The 18529-nt window shown below is 41.8% G+C and overlaps 1 protein-coding gene across 1 annotated transcript in view; it reads left to right on the top strand.

Moving 5' to 3' along the window:
• Positions 1 to 18529, top strand: part of NOX4 (NADPH oxidase 4) — a 1243038-nt gene that overhangs the window by 186501 nt on the left and 1038008 nt on the right. The window contains exon 6 of the mRNA XM_069639431.1: positions 14462 to 14489. Coding sequence (XP_069495532.1) covers positions 14462 to 14489 — 28 coding nt within the window. The remainder of the gene's footprint in view (positions 1 to 14461; positions 14490 to 18529) is intronic.

Consider the following 18529-nt stretch of genomic DNA (forward strand, 5'->3'; position numbering starts at 1 on the left):
GGATGAGACATGGTATCATCCGTTCCCCCTTGCAGGATGAATCTCCCATCCGCATGGGTGTTGCTAGGTCTGGAAAAGACCCGGGGCTATGCTAATGTTGGAAGTGTCGGGACTGGGGGCTAGCTAGCCTTTTGATTTTAGCTCCTAAGATTCTATCCAGGGCTACAACCAAAAGACCAGGGGCTATAGCCCCTTTAGCCCCCCCTAGCAACGCCTCTGCCCATCCGTAACACTCTAATGGCTTATTGTGATTCTTTCCCTGCTCCCGCAAATGAGAGTACTGAATCTTTCTCGTTCAGATCAACAGACCAATTTTCAAACACTGACTTGCCATCCAAACCTTTCTGAAACATTCCTCCAATGTTTTCGTGCAAGTTAACTAAAAGGCACTACTGTTCCAAGAAACCCCTTAACACTACAATGAAGAAGAGGTGTGGAGGAATGGAGAGCAGGAAAAACCCAGAGCACAGGAAATGCACTAGTTGCTGGGAGAATGCACCTGTGCCTGGGAAATTTCAACCAGGACCGCCAGTAACCATGGTAGACTGCTGGTGACAGCGGGATGCTCATCTCTGTATGATCAACGAGTTGAAAGAAGGACAGTTGAGTCAACCGGCTCAAGTGCTGAGAAGAAGAAAGCTGTGTGAGGAAAACTAGAGGTGGCGGGGATGCCAAAATCAAGTGCAGGGCTCCTGGGCGTTCGCCGGTGGAAAGAAGCAGCAAGACACTTACCAGAGACTTGTGCGAAGCAGAGAAAGCCAGCTGGAACCGCAGGATGTAGCGACTCGGAAAGCCATGCTGTGCAAGGGGAAATCACCCAACAATTGCTATCGGCAGGCTGCGAAGAGGACAAGGGACACCATGTAGAGTTCATGATGTGTTGAAGGGAACACCAGGGTGTATAGGCCAGAACGCCGCATGCTAATAATTGAACAAAACAGAACGGAGAAAGAAAGAAAGAAAACTGGTTATTAAATCCAAAAAAGAGAAAACAAGACAGTATGTAATGGACAAAGTGAAGTAGCCAGTAAGGCTAAGGTGGCGAATATGCAAGATTGGACGTGTGAGCAAAACACTAACGCAGCAATATACCATGGACTAAATGAATTAACTGAAAGGGCTAATGTGGTGAATTATCAAAAGTGGAGTTGCAGAGAAAGGCAATTACTGGAGTGTCAATACAAGAAGCCCTGGCAGCAGAGTATACCAGGCAATTACAAGTTTGTGAATACATGAAGCCCTGACAGGAGAGTGTACGAGGCAATTATAAGTGTGTGAATGTAAGAGTGCAGATAAACCATGGCAGGAGAGTACACCAGGTATCCTGACAACTCAAAGGCCAAAGATAATTGTGCATGATTTTGCTATTAATCAAGAGGAAAGATAATAATGGTTATTATTCAAGAAAACATGAAGAAGGATCCTTGGGAAGTGAGACACTCTCTGGATTACGGAGCACAATATCATTGAAGTACTTTTTTTATTGGAGTTACTTATTGCTTTTCCCATTTGAACATTTCTAAAAACACTGAAAGAAAAAACAAAGGCCAAAATTAGTCGAGTATAACATTTTGGTATTAATCAAGAGAAAAGACAAAAACTGTTGTTTGTTATCAAACGGGAAGAAGGATCAAGGGGAAGGGAGACACCCAATGGAGTAAGGAGTAATATTCTTGAGAGAGTTTTTGTTGGAGTTACTTATTGCTTTTCCCATTTGAAAATGTCTAAAACACTTAAGGCAATAGATATTATCCTTTTCACTTTAAAATTAATTTCCTTAGAATGTGAGAGTAAGAATGGTACTTTGGACTCAGGACGATTTTTTTTTGTACATTACGTCACTGACAGATCCTTAGTTTTGAGTTTAGGTAGGGATACACCTCTAGTGCAGGAACAGCGAGACATTTTCCCAACCCCTATTATTTATCAATAAACGTCTTTAGCCAAAACCATGTCTAACTTGTATCCGCGTTTCATTCCTGACACCTCACATTAGGCTTTAGAAAATAGTTTTATACATCTAATATTCCATTTCTTTTTTCACTCCTGTCTGTCTACTTCCAGCTATCTCCTTATCTTGATTGTAGTTCTTGTTCCCCCTGCTAAAATCTGCCTTTCTTCCTTTTCATTCCACAGAAACAGACCTTTTGGATGTGACACATTTTCCTACTTCTTTAGCCATTCTTACCAGTCTTCTCTTCTTATTCTTTTCATTCTTTCTGTAGTTTTCGGCATGGTGGATCATCCTATTGTTTGTATGTCTCTGTCTTCACTTGGAATATTGGGTTCTGTTCTTCTTCGGTTCTTATCTCTCTTATTGGTCTTACTCTGGTTCTTGGATTGGCGACTCTTCTTATTGCTTTAATGCATTGTGGTTCCCACACAGCTCTTTCCTTGGCTCTATACTATTTTCTCTGCACATTTCCTCTTACTTTCTATATTCTGCCATTTGTACTTCACTGTTATTTCTAACTGGATGGCTCCCAGATTTCTCTCTCTTTCCTTATCTTTTCTATCCAGTTTCAATCCCCTCCCATTCTCTTCACTCTAATTCTTGTGCACCTTCCCCACAGAGATATCGCCCTTGTCTCTTTGTTCTATTTCCTTCTTACTATCTTCCCCTTTCTTCTTTTGTCTGGAACATTGGTGTCACTTTTGACATGTCTCTTGTCTGTTTAAATCACACTTCTACTCCTTTGTGCTCCTGTCGCTTTCACCTTTACAATATTTGCAATATCTGGCCCCTTTCCACTATCCACATTCTTATTCTCTTTCTAGTTTCCTTTCACCTTGAAAATGGGTCAAGTCAACGTTTAGGTCTTCCTATTTCATATCTACAGTCTATTATTAACTCTGCTATCCACCTTCTCTGTCTGCTTTCTTCTCATTCTCGTATTTCCCCTGTCTTTGCTGCTCTTTGCTGGCGGTCTTCCACCGACCATCTTCAGCTTCCTTTTCTGTGTATTGCCGTAAAATGTGTGCATTACCTTTTTTCTCTTGCTCTGCATTACTCAATTACACCTTCGCTTCTTTACATATTGCGATTTGCTTCTTTCTTTTGAGTGCCGTCTCCTTTATCACTTTCTTCCAATTGTATTTAAGTGCATCCATGGCCTGGCCCCTTTCAATCTTGACTCACTTATATCACTCTATTCCCCTTCCTGAGTCCTTCGCTCCCATAATCAGCTACTTCTTTCTGTTCCAAAACCTCCATGTGCATCTTCTCGTTTCCGGACTTTTGACCTTCTTGCGCCAAAACACTGAAAGCCCTCTCCCTTTTCCTATTCGTTCTTCTCCTACTATTCATATTTTTCGATCTAATCTAAAAGCTCATTTTTTGATTCTTCTCTCAAATAGTTGAATGTTGCTTTCTGCCACTTTTATCTGGTTTGCATTGTTCCTTTGATTGTACTGCTGTTAATTTTTATATTTTGCACTGGTGCTTTTGGCGTAAAAACGCTATATAATTTCAATAAATACTAATGCAAAATACAAATACCTCCTTATATATTTATTTTCTCTTATTTTGGTGTATTTCCTGCAGCAGGATTTCCTGCAGCAGGGCTGAGCAACGACACAGTGCTATTAGCCCTACCGCCAACCCCTGGCGCTATTAGCACCGGATCACGGATTTGGTGGAACGGTTAGTGCCCATTCCACATTGGGCCCATTCGGGAATTTCTCATTCCCCATTGGGCCCAATGGGGAAAATTCACGGTATTACTGCCGGCGGATTTCCTGCCAGCGGTAATAGTGCCAAAATTGGCAAATTTGCCACAGATTTCCCCCAGCTCAGAGCTGGGGGGAAATCCGTCAAGGCCATGATCTGGCGGACCCTTAAATGCGGCGGTAATAGCGCTGCTGCCGCATTTAAGGGTTACTGCCAAAATCGTGATGAGGCCCATACGATTTAGACATTTTGGGGTTCTACAACTCATTCATGGTTTTTACCAGGTTAAGTCTTCGATAAGCACCTATAGGTGCTAGGGTAAATCCTATAATAAGAATGGATCTATAGAAAACCGTGTGTAAATTGGGTTAACACAAAATAATGGTTTCTTTCTAATGACAGGTTAAGACTTGGATGACATAATACAGCTCTAAACCTACTCTTACATGCACTAATCTCTACACTGTAAAGTAAAGTCCAATTGAGGAGGCCATCAACATGTTTAAATTCATAACCCTAATCAGTCTGTAGCCTACAAATGTCTTAGGCCTTTGGCCAACACAAGAGGTCTACACACCTATAATTCAAACTCCATTTCCAAGCAGTCAAAGTAAAACAAACAGTACCTTCTGTGAAGGCATCATGAAGCAACACAGACAACAGACTTAAAGTTCAAAATAAAATACTTTATTAAATCAAATGTCAGGATGGTAGAAGGCCTACCTTGCCCTATGCTAAGGCGGGATTTCCCTACCTAAACGGAACTAAGGAAAGTCTGAGCCAAAGAGTTCAACTTAAAAGTCTGTCTGTGTCCAAAACCTATACTTGCCCTCACAAATGAAGCTAAACTATGTGCAGGGATGTCAAAATCAAAAGAATTAGTGTCCAGCTCAAAGTTCTGAGCTTCTTCCACCTCGCAGCTTTCTTTCAGCCCCTTCCCCAAGTATAAGATCGTTCCACGAAAAAGTCTCAAGATTACCTTTCTCCAGTTTAAGGTGAGACAGTTTCAAAACCAGTCCTCTGGGTTCCCTTCCCAAATGACCAAGCATGACAGTTCACAGAATACAAAAGGTCTTGAGGCTTCATTCTCAATCTCCTCAAGTCTCAGTGTTCCCTTAACAAAGACTTTAACTTCATCATCAAAATGTCTATGGGATTTCAACATATAGGGCTCACTGATCTAAGCGCAGTTGTCAGACCAAATGGTCCACCCATCACAGGTCGCACAACCAAGATCCCTGACTCTCGGCCTCTTGCCTTTGATGTGTAGATTTACAATCTTCTGGTTTTCCCTCATCAGCCTCTTGACTCTGCCATCACTTGTCACACATCTTTTCCAGTCGTTGGCTTGACACACTGCATTCATTCACATATCACAAAAGCTTAGTTTAAGGGTGTTTTACTCACACCCACCTTCTTATGACTCTCTGTCACACTTGTGCCCTTTATATAATTCATTTTCACCTGAGCATTTGGGTTACTCCCTTTATTTACTTGGCCCATGAAGGTTGTTATTTCATTCATCATTTAGAATGCTTAATGTCAGTGTTTCATTCATTTGAGTATTTTATAAGCATTCATGCCGGTTAATTGTAAAGTGTGGTATTCAATATGCATTGGTTCTAAGTTCCATTCGATTCAGTATTCAATAAGTATTGGATTTGCTTGATTTTAAAGTTTAATTGTATTCAGTGTTCAATAACCATTAGTTTTGCTTAATTTTAAAGTTCCATCTCATTCAGTATTCCATAAGAATTGTTTTCGCTTCATTTTAAAGTTCCATTTACTTTGGTATTCAATAAACATTTGCAGGAGCACCCCGGTGTGCGAGGGTCCTCCTCGACACACTCACTGGCTTGTGTTGTCTCCTGCCGGTGGTTCTCTCTGCATCTCCTTCACAGCAGAAGCCAGGAAAACGCACCGGCTGGAGCTCTGCTCGACTGCAGTGTGCCCCTCACTGCAGGCCGGCAAGCAAAATGCTTCATTCCAGACACGGATGGATTCCTCGTCTCTTGGTGCTCTCCCACAGCTCCGGCTGCTAATCCTCTATAATGGAGACTCCCTGACCTGCAACACTTACCCAGCCCACTGGCTACTGGCTGTGAAAATCTTCTGGGTAGTTTGCCGTCATCCTGGCTCCTCGTCCGGTCCCACCACGGCTGCCTCCGCTGAAGCACGGCCCCCTGCTGGTCTCTCACAGCAGGCTGCAGGTGTGAATCTTTAATGAGACTTGCCTGTCCATAGTTAAAGGGACATGCTTGACCCTCATAGCTCCTAGTAGGCATCTTCCTCTTGCCAGTACCAAATTGGTAAAACGGTGTAGTGTTCATTAAGCTTAGTTGCCTCTTTTTTGTCCCAGTACTGTTAAGGGCCATATACGGGGAAATGAGGGGAACAGCGTATCAATACCCGATAAAGGTCAGGTAATGGTTTGGTTGAGTATGAACAGGATAAGGGGAATCCCATGTCTCTCCTAAGGGTACCCCACTTCCGTCCCCAAGGACCCTCCACCCAGGTGATCCTCCTTCACTTCTCCACCCCCAGGGTCAAGATCCAAAAGTGATGGCCTTTCCCTGGCCACATTAGAAGAGGACACAAGGAGATTATATGTGAGGACGCCATCAGGCTTCTCACATTTCTAGGCAAGCTCTTCTCAGGTCTTCTCACATTCCAGACTCCCTGTAGTCTGCCAGCTGTCCCCAGTCTCACAGACGACATCATCCAGTTATCAGGTTCAGTGGTTCTCTGTTTTAGGTTCCTCCTTCAAAGGCTGTAACTCAGCCTAAGGCTAATCTTGATACAGAGTGATACACACACCCTTTGCTTGCAGTTGTAGAACTTTCCAGGACCTTGGGTTTTCTCCATATTCAATTGAGTGGATCTCTCCGAGACCTTGGCATCGTACGACTTCTCAGCATCTCTTGCAGATCTTTAGTTTCCTTTAGATTTTTAGCTGGTCTTTTTCTGACCTTTTTCTGATTTTTCGGTGATTCTCAGTTGGTCAGTTGTAAACCCTGGTCCCTTCTGCTTCTCAGAAAGCCTATTACAGACCTTGAATTTCTTATGTTTCTTGACAAGACTCTGCCAGGCCTTATGGTTTCTTCTGGTTCTTAGCATGTCTTTCTCAGTCCTTGGATTTCTTATGATTCTTGTCAGATCTTTGCCAGAGCTTAGGGTGTTTCCTGCTTCTCTGTATTATTGGGTATTTCTCCCTCTCTCCTTAGGGTCCTTTTAAGGCAGCCAATATTGTGACAAACTCCTTCTATAAGTCAGAGTCATCTGGTTGTTGCAGGTTTGTTGGTGAAAAGCCACATTCTTTGGCTATCAAGTTCCCCCAAGCTTTTGAGAGGTGCTCTTCAATTACCCTGGTCACCTTTTATCTCTGTCATTTTAAGAACAGAGCCGCTCCCAGCCCAGTCTCTCCAGATTGTATCTAACATTTTACTGTTTCCTTGCCGGCAGTGATACTTATTGTGTACTTGCATTTTGGAATCTCCCTTTATGTCAGGGAACTGTGGAATGGAATGCCTAATTTCGCCATGTTGCTCTCTTTCACTCAACCATCACAGTCCTTTCTATAGTGCCAAGGCTGAGTCTACATTGAAAATCTATTTAAGAAGTCTGCCAGGCTTGATATAATTTATATTCTTGCATATGGTATGTTTTGGTATTTCCCAATCTGTCATGGTAAACACATATTTCTTTGCTGTCATGTGGTTCAGGGGCTGTACACAAGGAGCTGTCTGTTTGCAAGGAGGGACAATGCAGATCATTCATCCAGACTCCAGTTAAAGCTTGGCACTGTTACTAGTGTTGAGATAGTGAGCGAGCATAACTATGTTTTGAAAGCTAGGTATGCATATAGCTACTGCTGTATAGGGTGTCAGCCAGAACCTGGAATGCACTCGTCCAGAAACAAACACTATGAGTAAACTCTGATGAGAGAAAGAAGTAATTCCTCCAAAAACTTTGCCTAAAACATCTCTAGGAGGAATTATTTCTTTTTCAAGAACATTCACTTTTTGCAAATTATTTCTCCAGAGCCTGTTTAAAAGGTTGTAATGGGGCAGATGAATATGCAGGTATCACCTACTGCCCCAGTTCCTGCCCCATCTTCTCACCATTACCGTACAGGTGAGAGACAATACCAGCTGAGGCAGCCCTTCTCCCCAATGCGCCTAGGGGTGTAAGACGAAACAAACTAAGATGGTCCTAAGTGAAAAGATCTTTTTAAAAAGACCTTTTCACTAAAAGACCAATTTAGAAAGATTGCTCCATAACCACACAGAGTAGTCTTTCTAAATACAACTGTCACACCCCTGCCGCACATGAGAGTGCAGGAGCTGACAGGCAGGTTGTGATCCGGAAGCCCAGGACCAGGAGAACGGGTGCGTGTGTGTTGGGGTGTGTGCTGTGTGTATGTATGTATGTGTTTTGGTTGGGGAGTGGGCGGTGGTGGGGGGAAGGGTCTGGGGAGGAAAAATGGGATGCTCAGCGGCAGGGGGGTGAAACCCACTGAATTTGTAAAAAAAAAAAAAGAGAAATGCATTTTAAAAGTCTCAGGAGAAAATGAGCTTTACAATTCCGTTTTTCCGATAAAGAGAAAATCGGTCAATGTAAATTGGTCGTTTTCTCTTGAGTCCTTTATAAAGAGGTCTATTCACATAGAACCACTAAGACATATTCCAAGAAACAATTATTTAAACAATCAATGTATATGCTTCTGCCATAAAGAATTTGTTAGGTTGTGCAGCACTAGTAGGGTCACAGATAGCAGAAAGCACAAGTAGTGTGATGTATACAGCATAGAAGGGAGGAGGATTCCGGAATACCAAGTGAGGGACTCACTACACTGATAGGGCCGATGAAATTAGAGGTACGAGAGATGCAGCATACATAGGCAGGGAAACCAATGTATGGCAGATGCACAAGGTGAATGTGAAACAAACTAACATCGAGATAGATCGTCAACATGGAGGGGAAGGTACAGAAGTACAGGCATTTTTATTAACATGCCTTACCTTTCAAACTCTCTGTGTTAGTTTCTGCTACTCTCCACCGTCCTTCCACAACCTGGGTTCTTGATCCACCTCCTTGTCTTTCCCTGCACGAGTCTGCCAGTGTTTCTGATGGCAATTCGGTGCACGTATGATGGTACATTATGTTTACCTCTGTTTATCGGGCTGGCAACTTCTCCTCTGGCCACTTTGTGGTGTTCTGCTGGCTCTGGGTCTTTGTACCTTTCCCTCTCTCATGGGTCAGGAATGTCACTGGTCAGCTGTCTGGATGCTGGAGCTCATAGTTCTGGAAGTAAGAGGGACAGAGGCCCGTAGAATGCAAGAAATGCATCGGGGGATTAAGAGTGCCACTTCACACTTGCAAACAGGCAGGAGGGGACAGAGACTAGGGCCCTCCTAATTCCCTCACCTCTCCTGTGAGGAAGGGTTGGTTCTGGCAAACACTGTGGTAGGTCTCCTGATCAGGCTGAGAGGGTTCCCCATGCACCCTTGACAGGGTCAGGTTCCCGACCCTGTCACACATGCTTATCTTGGCTGTGTAACCTACACTGAATACACTTACACTGGCAGAACAGCAGTGTGGTTCAGCATTACAAAGTTATCACAGAAACAGTACACAGTTGTTTGGCATTTAGAAACTCTTTATCAAGAGTTGAGCTGCACAAAATGCTACATCATGATTTCATGGGTTGTTAGACAGAGTTTGTATGCAGTACCCTGTGGGACCACTGCACACAACTTTGACTACAGGTGTAAGCAAACCAACCTTTGGTATAAGTCTGTACTACACAGTTTTAGTAGCGTTGCTGAGCAGCCAGGCTTATCTCAAGAGGGTAATGTCAGCAGTAATGATGTTACACAGAATTATACAATCACAGCTATTTAAATAGACTCTTACACAAGGTTTCTTGGTTAAACACTTATTCATTTATTTAACATTCATTAGAAGGAGGCAATCAAATATATTATACACAAATATACTTCAGTACTAGTATTGGCAGGTACACCCTAGATTACTCATGCGCCCAGGGTAAACCGAAAAAAGAAGACAAATTACCTCTTTTTCAGTGTTTAGTTGATTTTTATATGTATTGACAAAGCCCTCTGTGATGACACGTATTTTGACGGTGCTTCCGTCTTTTTCAAATCAGGGCTAAATATGAAGAATATATATATTTGTAGTGAACATTTGTTGAAAATTAGATGACATTTTTGTGATATAAATTCAATAAAATTAAGCAAAAACATTATTAGTTACGATTTTAACATGATGAAACAAAAAGAAACAGCCTTTGGTATGTATTCCACAATTATAGCATTCATTGTAAAACCCAAAAGAAAAGATAATAAAACAAGAGAGTGGCCATTTGAGGAGGGGTAAAGGGTAGGAGTTTTTGTAGGTATTGAAAGAAAGATAAATGGAAAGAAAAATTAGATACCATTGCATAGTTGCATTTGTAATATTCAAGCCTTCAAATGTTTGATATATTGGCATGTATGGTACTTGAAAGGGATCTATTTCCACTTACACGATTAAGGTTGTTCATATATGTATCTTAACGTCTTTGCTATCAGGTCTCGGGTTAATCCCAGCCTATTCAAAGACAAAAAATTACATGTTTATTTTTGGATCTGTCATCAATTCGATCCGAGTCCCTGTTGCCCAATTCAGTGTGGCCTGGGGCCCAATCACATTAAACTAATGATGTTGGACACATACGGAAACGTAATAGTACATTCTCGGCTTACATTTTGAAAAAGCGAAAAATAATGTCTAGTTCCCTTGTTTAATAACTATTGATGTGGCATTCATGGGTCTGTACATGCTTAGTGGCTGGGAACGTCCCAGTCCCTGTTACCTGCGTGTTCTGTTTGACGTTCAAGTATTGAAAGCTGGCACTGTTGCACGCAATAGTAAATGCTGGAAAACTTCTATTAGAACCATTTATTTTCCGCCCGCACCTCACCGTTACGTTGTGGTCGTTGGGCGCTTTACACATTCAAATATTGAAAGCAGGCACTGTTGCCTGCAATAGTAAATGCTTGAAAACTTCTATTACAATCATTTCTTTTCCGCCTGCACCTCACCGTTACGTTGTGGTTGCTGGGCACGGTACACGTGTGGACACGTGTCTCTGTATTTTTGTAGTCAGAGTAGGGGGCTCAGAGCTGCGCTTACCTCCAGTTGTCCGCTCCGTGTAAATCTGTCCGCGTTCAGCGCAAGTTTGAAATGGACACCATTTTGTTGTTGTTCTCCGTTGCCTAACAATCAGGTCCTACTTCGCTGTCTAATGGGGCAGCCATGTTTTGGGCTTGCTGATACGTTTTCTATTTGAAAATGAGTTTGTTTCTGATTTATTTTTAATATATAACAATGCTATAATACAAAAGTATGAATGTTTTGTTACGCTGGTTGTGCAATGTTCTATGTGTGTGATTTTTGTGAATTGTTTGTGATTATACATTTTGCACATCTTTGCTCTTGTTTTATGATTATTAAAGTGGAATCAGTAGGCTTTTTCCTGAGCCATATGTGTTTGTCCTGGTAATAAGTATGTAATTGCGTTCTCTGTCTCTGATTACTCATTGGTTGATTAAATGGAGCGGCGTCAACATTTGTCCTTACTAAATGAAGTCGCAATGGGTTGTTACCAGATTAATTTCAATTTAGAAATAGTACCATACATTACCATAGTATCAAAGAGATATGCATTACTCTTTGTGTGTACATTCAAAAAAGAATATTCATGCTAAATATCTGAAACATTGAATTAAGAAGCCATCTCATTGTCTGAGTTCAGACCCCTCTCTACTGAGCGAACTTTTCAGATCAATTTGGCTTTTTCTTGTCTCAGATTTGTTTCCTGGTTTCCGCCTCTTGGTCCAAGTGTCACTTTTTTCAGGCCCACAAATCTCAGCAGTCTCTTGCCTTTCCACTGGTGTTTTTTTGCCAATGCTGGGCTAGTGGTAAATTAATGTCCTAGCTCTCTATAGGTGAGAAATGTTTTCCTATTCTGGTTTTCAACTCTCGGATGGTGCTCCCTATGTAGATCTTTTCACAGTGACATATTATGGCATAAAAGAGAAATTTCGTTTTGCAATTAATGTAGTCCTCAATTCTGTGTTGAATCCTATATTGGTCCTCAAAAATTGATGTGTTTTCTAATGCATGCTTGCACATAGAACATGTACTACATTTTCTAAAGCCCTTCGGTAGTTGAGGTAACCATGTTGTTAGATTGTGCATTTTGATTTCTGGGAGTAATGAGGGACTCAGTATGTTTTTGATTGTCCTTGCACGCTTGTATATCATGTAGGGACTTTCCTCAATGTATTTATTTTACATGTGGATCCAGTTGTAAAAGATACCAGTTCTTCTTCAAAATTCTCTTCAGAATTGCATTATTCGCACAATATGTGGTGATGAAACTGATTTTCTCCATTTGGTTTGATCCCACAGTCTTGGGGGTGTTAAGGTATTTTCCCTGTTCAATTTTTTCGCTCTTTCCTGGGCTCTGTCTATGGCTTTCCTACCATAACTCCTTGCCTTGAACCTGGTTGTGAGTAACTGACATTCTTTTTCAAAATCTCCTTGTTCTGTACAGTTCCTTCAGGCTCCGACATATTCTCAGTTGGGTATGTTTCTAATTACTGGATTATAATGACAACTTGTGGCAAATAGAGTTGAGTTTGCCTCCATATCCTTTCTGTACGTTTTTGTCTTAAGTGAGTTATTTGAAACATAGATATTCAAATCCAGAAAATGTATATCATTAGCACTTTAAGTTCCGGTGAACCCAATTCCCATTGTATTTTGATTGGCTCTCTTCCTGAAGTCTTCAAGTCCCCCTTATCCTCCTTTCCAAATTATCAGCACATCGTCTATGTAACGGGTCCATAGAATCACATTACGGTCATATCTTACATCTTGATAGATATGTTTGTCCTCATACATGGCCATTACAAGGTTTGCGAGGGCGGGGGCATATTTGACCCCCATCGCTACCTCTTTGGTTTGTTTGTAAAAATCAACATTGAAAATGAAGACATTGGGCCTCATTAGGACCCAGGCGGATTTCGCGGTGCTAAATGCACCGCGAAGCATGGCGGAAAGCCGCCGATAGCGCCATGGGGGTTGGCGGATTTACCGCCCCATTCCGACCTCGGCGGAGCGGTAAATCCCCAATCCCCATTCTGCCCTTCCCCATTCCCATTCTTGCCCCATAGGGTATAATGGGAGTGGGGAAGGAGTTAATTACGCCACCGTAAAATACGGTGGCGTAATTAACAACGAGGTCCCGTAGCGCCATGGTTTTCTCCGGCTGGTAAAACCAGGCGGAGAAAACCTCCATGGCGCTACGGGAACTCGTAGTATGGCGGAGAGGTACGCCATGCACTACGCTGGCGTAAAACCCTCTCCGCCAGGGTCCTAATGAGGCCCATTGTTTTGTAGGGTTAATAGAAGCATTTCTTTGAGCATGCTCACTGATTGAAAATTGGATGTGGTTTCCTTTGAAAAAATATAGTCAATTGTTTTCACAGCTGTGTCATGTCTGACGAACGTGTATAACGATTTGACATCCCATGTGGCTAGTGTGTAGTCCTTGTACCATTCCACTGTAGCTAGTTTATTACTGAAGTTGTGTTTTTCAGATAGGATTTAGTTCCACTAACCATAGGTCTTAGTATATTGGCTATGTAATCTGCCTTGATCATAGTGGCCCATCCTATCCCACTCAAAATGGGTCTCCCTTCGGGGATTTCTTCATATGCCATATGGATCTTTGGAAGGAAGTATATGGTTGGCAAAATAGATTGTTTCATGTCCAGGAATTGCTTCTCTTCGTCCGAAATTAGACCTTGCCTGTGCCAGGTTGTTATGGCATCTTTTAGCTCAGTCAATATTTCCAATTTGGGATTTGTTCTCAGTTTCTCATAACAAAATGGTGTATTTAAGTGATTCATTGCCATTGTTATATAGTGCTCTCGATTCATAACCACTATTTTACCTCCTTTGTCTGCTGCTTTGATGGTCAGGTTATGATCTTGTTTTAGATTGGACAAGGCTTTTCTTTCCATATTGGTCAAATTGTCATATTTGTGTCTGAATTTCCCACTTTTATTGAGTCTGGCATCCATACGGTCATTCAGGTCTCTTGTGACTGATTTGTAGAATGCGTCCACTAAGTTATCCAACATTAGCTGTGGTGTGAATTTGGATTTGGATTTCATTTCTTTTGTCAAAAGGCTGGTTTGTCATAATTGTCGTTCCTGCAGGGTCTGATGTACAGTTCGTTCCCTTGTGTCTTCTAATGATCTAAATGAACATCGAGAGCATGGAAAAACAAGCCAACGAATGCCTGGAGGGTTGGTGAAAAACATTGATCTCCTCACCCACCCTCCATTCGTTGGCTTGCTTTTCCATGCTCTTGATGTTCCGGGGGACGTGGGGAAAGATAGCCGACAGCCATCATGAAGTAGTGCTTATGATATAGCAACCCACCAGCATTGATGCCATGCCCTCCCTATGTTACTGGTGTTGTAGTTCTATGTGAATTTCACAAGGCAGTGAAGTAGTGGTATTATAGCCTTGAGACATAAAGGTAGCCTGCTGCTTCTTTCCATAGATTTGCTTCGATGGCAGCAGAAACCGCAAGGGCCAAGTGGGAGGGTAAAATGCTATTTTCTGGTACAAGAGTTGTACGTTCACAACCAGCATTTTTGGGGAAACGTTTGATTTCATGTAACTAAATGTGGTTTTGTTTAATTTCAGGATCCCAGGAAAATCATTTTTGCTACTGGTAAGACTTTGAACTCGTACTGGTCCAGTAAAAATGAAATGTGTATGCAGTGTCATAATTTTTAATAAATATGCAGGAATAGCTTTTTAAATGTTGCCACTTTAAAACGTAACAGTGTATAGTTGATTGGCAGCATGATTACCTGGACCTCTGTACATTTGCTAGTACCTGAAGCACTCTTCACTCTATTCAAATGAACACGTCAAGAGATATTCTCTCCTGTAATGCATTTTCTGTTATCTAATATGTCCGACAACCCTTTGAGGTTTGAATATACATTTTTTTTTTTTAAAAAAACATGTTGACTTTCACTTAGTTGTAATTTATGTTTCACTTGTCCTTCTATACTTGGGGTTGCAGGATACTTGAAACAGCTTATATTTTATATCAAATGATACAGCATTAATATATTGAATATATTTTACTGAAATAGTGTAGGGATTTCAACTTTATGTAGGAGGGAATGTTTTACATTTATAAAAACATATTTGCGGGTCTGCTATTTTATTTCATTTTAGTGTTTTGTCTTGGGTGATGCTTAAGAGCTTAAGATTAAAGTGGATGCAAGAGGCAGCAGCCAAGGCACCGTTTCTTATTTTCAGTATGCCTCTGCTTCCCATTGGTCTTCGCTTTACATAGAGACACACTTGAAGTCTTGCTTCTCCTTTCATTATTTCATGGAAGGAGAATACTGACACTTGCTTCTCTCTATAGAAGCTCTACATTGGCAATGTTTCTCTGTCATACCAGGCCATGCGTGCAGGAGAAATTAGGGTTTACGAAAGAGGCCAGCTGACATGAGGGCTGGTGCAGACGTATGGTACCTGCTGTTCTATGAGCCAGCTTGTCTTGGAAATTTGACATCAATGGGAAGTACATTATTGCTGATCTCTCTGTTCAGCATGCCTGCCTCTCTGCCTTTGGCATTGGGAATAAGGAGACACGTAGGGAATGACCAGGGGGGTGGCTCTCTGCTGCAGCGAGAGAGGCACAGCATCCCTACTCTTCCCCTGCTTGCCTGCATTCCCGGCCCACTGCCTTTTTAGTGTCAGACAGAGCAGTGAGGAAGTAGAAGATTACAGGTGTCTACTCTTATCCCAGTCGCAGCAGATAACAGCAGGTGCATAGTTCTGGTTTCTCTCTTTCCATTAACCTCCCACTCCTCTGCATACATGTGAGTATGATACCTAGTAAATGGAGTTAGCAGATGACATGTTCATGGCCATGCCTAGCAACTCATAATACCAATAGCTGTTGAATAATGCGAGTTCCTAGACATATGATGCCAAGTCTTGAATAATGACGCAGGTACCTGAGTTTGCGATGGCAATATCCAGAAATGGTATGATATGGTATTTAGCAAATGGTCTGAGATCCTGGTCATATGATGGTAACACCTCCATTATGAAGGGTTTGCCTGAGCATGTCATGGCAATACTTGAAAACGGATGGCATTACCTAGATATCCGATTTCAGCAGGTAGTACTGATGTTATTACCCGGGTGCATTTCCCCAATACCTGGCAAATATTGTGAGTACCTGAGTATATACTAGCAATAACTGGAAACACAACACATGCTAACCATACAAAAGGCAATATAATTGCCCCTGTTAACCATTGTTTTATTTTGATTTGTTTTAATGCAAAACATTCATATGCATAGTTTGCTCTGGGACACTGTGATAAAGTCACAAACTTGAGGCTAGACAATGGACGTGGGATGGCCCTGAGGCTGAGATCACCATTCAGGTAAAGGGCTCATCTGGAATCCCAGTGCCCCACACCATCCCCAGTCTTTTATGTGGAACCGGTTTATGGAAAAACCCTTTTGGCTGCTAAGAATAAAATATGACGGAACACCCAGAACATTGGAGGGAAATGTGATTCTGTGGACCCACCCTCATCGGCATCTGTGAGCAATATGCTAAGGTCAAGAAAGCAGAGTGGCTTGAACGGCAAGTCTCATGGGCAACATTAGTGATGACATACACAACCCAGCTCACAGCCCTGCAACACTCCCCCTCTGCTCTCAGTGCGAAAATAATAATAACTTTCACAGACTCATCAGTGAAAACAGTGACTCACACAGAGTGTTGTCAGAATGTAGACTGTGAACAAAGCGATTTCAAAATGGTGGCTGTAGACTTTGTGACCTCGTCTAGCGGAAAAAAAGCGGCATCCTACATAGTTAATCTGTAATTTTCATATCCCAGTCACAAACAAATTCATGCGGGGCATGCAGCTGATTATAGTTGTTTTGCCATACCCTTCAGACCCAGCCCTGCGGCCCTGTAAATGGGAACATAACCAGGAGGGAATGTGGGAATTAGAAGTCAGTGTGCAGAGTTGGAGAGTAGTGCATGGTGGTGTAGTGAGGATGTGGTGAGAAAGAGAGGAGGGGAGGTGGTGAAAAGAGTGGGGCGAGCAGAGGAGTGGAAGAAGAGAGAGATACTCAGGAGCAGCAGATGTGGGAAGGAGAGAGAGAAAGGTGAAGAGGTAGAGAAGAGCAAGGGGAGAGCAGGGGAGGTGGAGAGGAGAGCCGAAAGGGAGGAGGGACAGAAGAAAGAGAAGATTTAACAAGGTGGGAGGAAAAGATAATACCAAAGGATGCAGAGGAGAGAGTATGTCTGAGTACCTAGTAAAATGGAAGAAAGGAGTTGAGACAGAAAGGGGGACATATCTTATTGAGTTAAAGAAGAAAGAAGAGGTGGCACTGGAGAGAAAGAATGGAGACAAAAGGATTAAAAGGATGGTGGAGCAACAACAGGGTAAGGAGTAGAGGGTGATGATGACTCATCTATTAGGAGCTGAAAAGGGTAAAAGGGTAAATAGAAAAAGGATGGAGGGACAGGCGGGACAAGGGAGAGAGTTGGGGGCATCACAGGGTAATCCCTAGACTCTCGATCTTGGGGCGAGTCATAGAGTGGCGAAAATCCTTCACATCCTTCCTGGGAATCTGGGAAGAAAACCAAATAAATGTACATCCCTGTTAAAATCCACACCATCCAAATTAAAATGAAGCCACCAAGAATGCGTTCCTTGTTCTTACGGCATTGCCAGCTGATTGACTACTGTTTCATCACACAAACGTCACTGATATTTTGAATTCCTTAAATTGCCTTTATGATCTTCACAGCAATTGTCTTGCAATTAATGTTAATGTTACAAATTAGTCCCAATTGTATCTATCCCACAACAATTCGGGCTGAGAGCACTTCAAATGAAAAACACAAAATTAATTTGAACACACAGGTTCAAGCATATTTTTGAGCGACAATGAATAAAACATACAAGGTCACTGCAGCTAACTTGCTGGATGAGCCGTGAAGCATCAATCTACTCCATTTCCCTGAAGCCAGTATACACAGTTTGACTGTCTATATGAAGTAAGCAACACTGAGACATAAACAAAACCCAAAACATTGTGCATGCAAAACCCTCACAGCGACAAAGACTTTCTTTGGGTTTATTTGAAATACAAGGTACCAATATATAAAAAAGTTAAAGGAATTGTGTGTTTGTAAATAAAATATTTTTTTGTAATGTTGGATTCATTCCACATCAAATTGATCAACATTGTGAAATGACTTCTGTTTCCAAGTACAGTCTCGGCATCAAATTGTCCCATCATTCATGAAAATAGTAGAAGACTACATGCTGTTGATGAGTCTTGCCAACAGCTTGATCTTTTAACAGAATGGGCCTAGCTTCATCCTGGATGCAAGTGTTCTGTGTACCCAGAGTTTATGATATGGATGCATTTCTAAATCTCATCACATAATAAAAACACATGTGTATTATTGATAATTATTAATTTCATAGATGATCACAAAAGGCTGCCGTAAATTGTATCTCATTGTCTACAGTGAGCTAGATCTTTGCACAAGTACATGTCAAAAAGAGTTTCAGGAATTCATAATCCGATAGCAACGCATGTTTTCTCTCTGAGGAATACAACTTTGTATTTAATGAATATTCGAATTTGCAAAGCTTTTATCTCCATTTCAGCCACAACTTTAGTAGGATTTTTCCCATTCAG

The sequence above is a fragment of the Ambystoma mexicanum genome, chromosome 7q, assembly GCF_040938575.1.
Source record: "Ambystoma mexicanum isolate Mex_15411 chromosome 7q, UKY_AmexF1_1, whole genome shotgun sequence".
NCBI lineage: Eukaryota > Metazoa > Chordata > Amphibia > Caudata > Ambystomatidae > Ambystoma > Ambystoma mexicanum.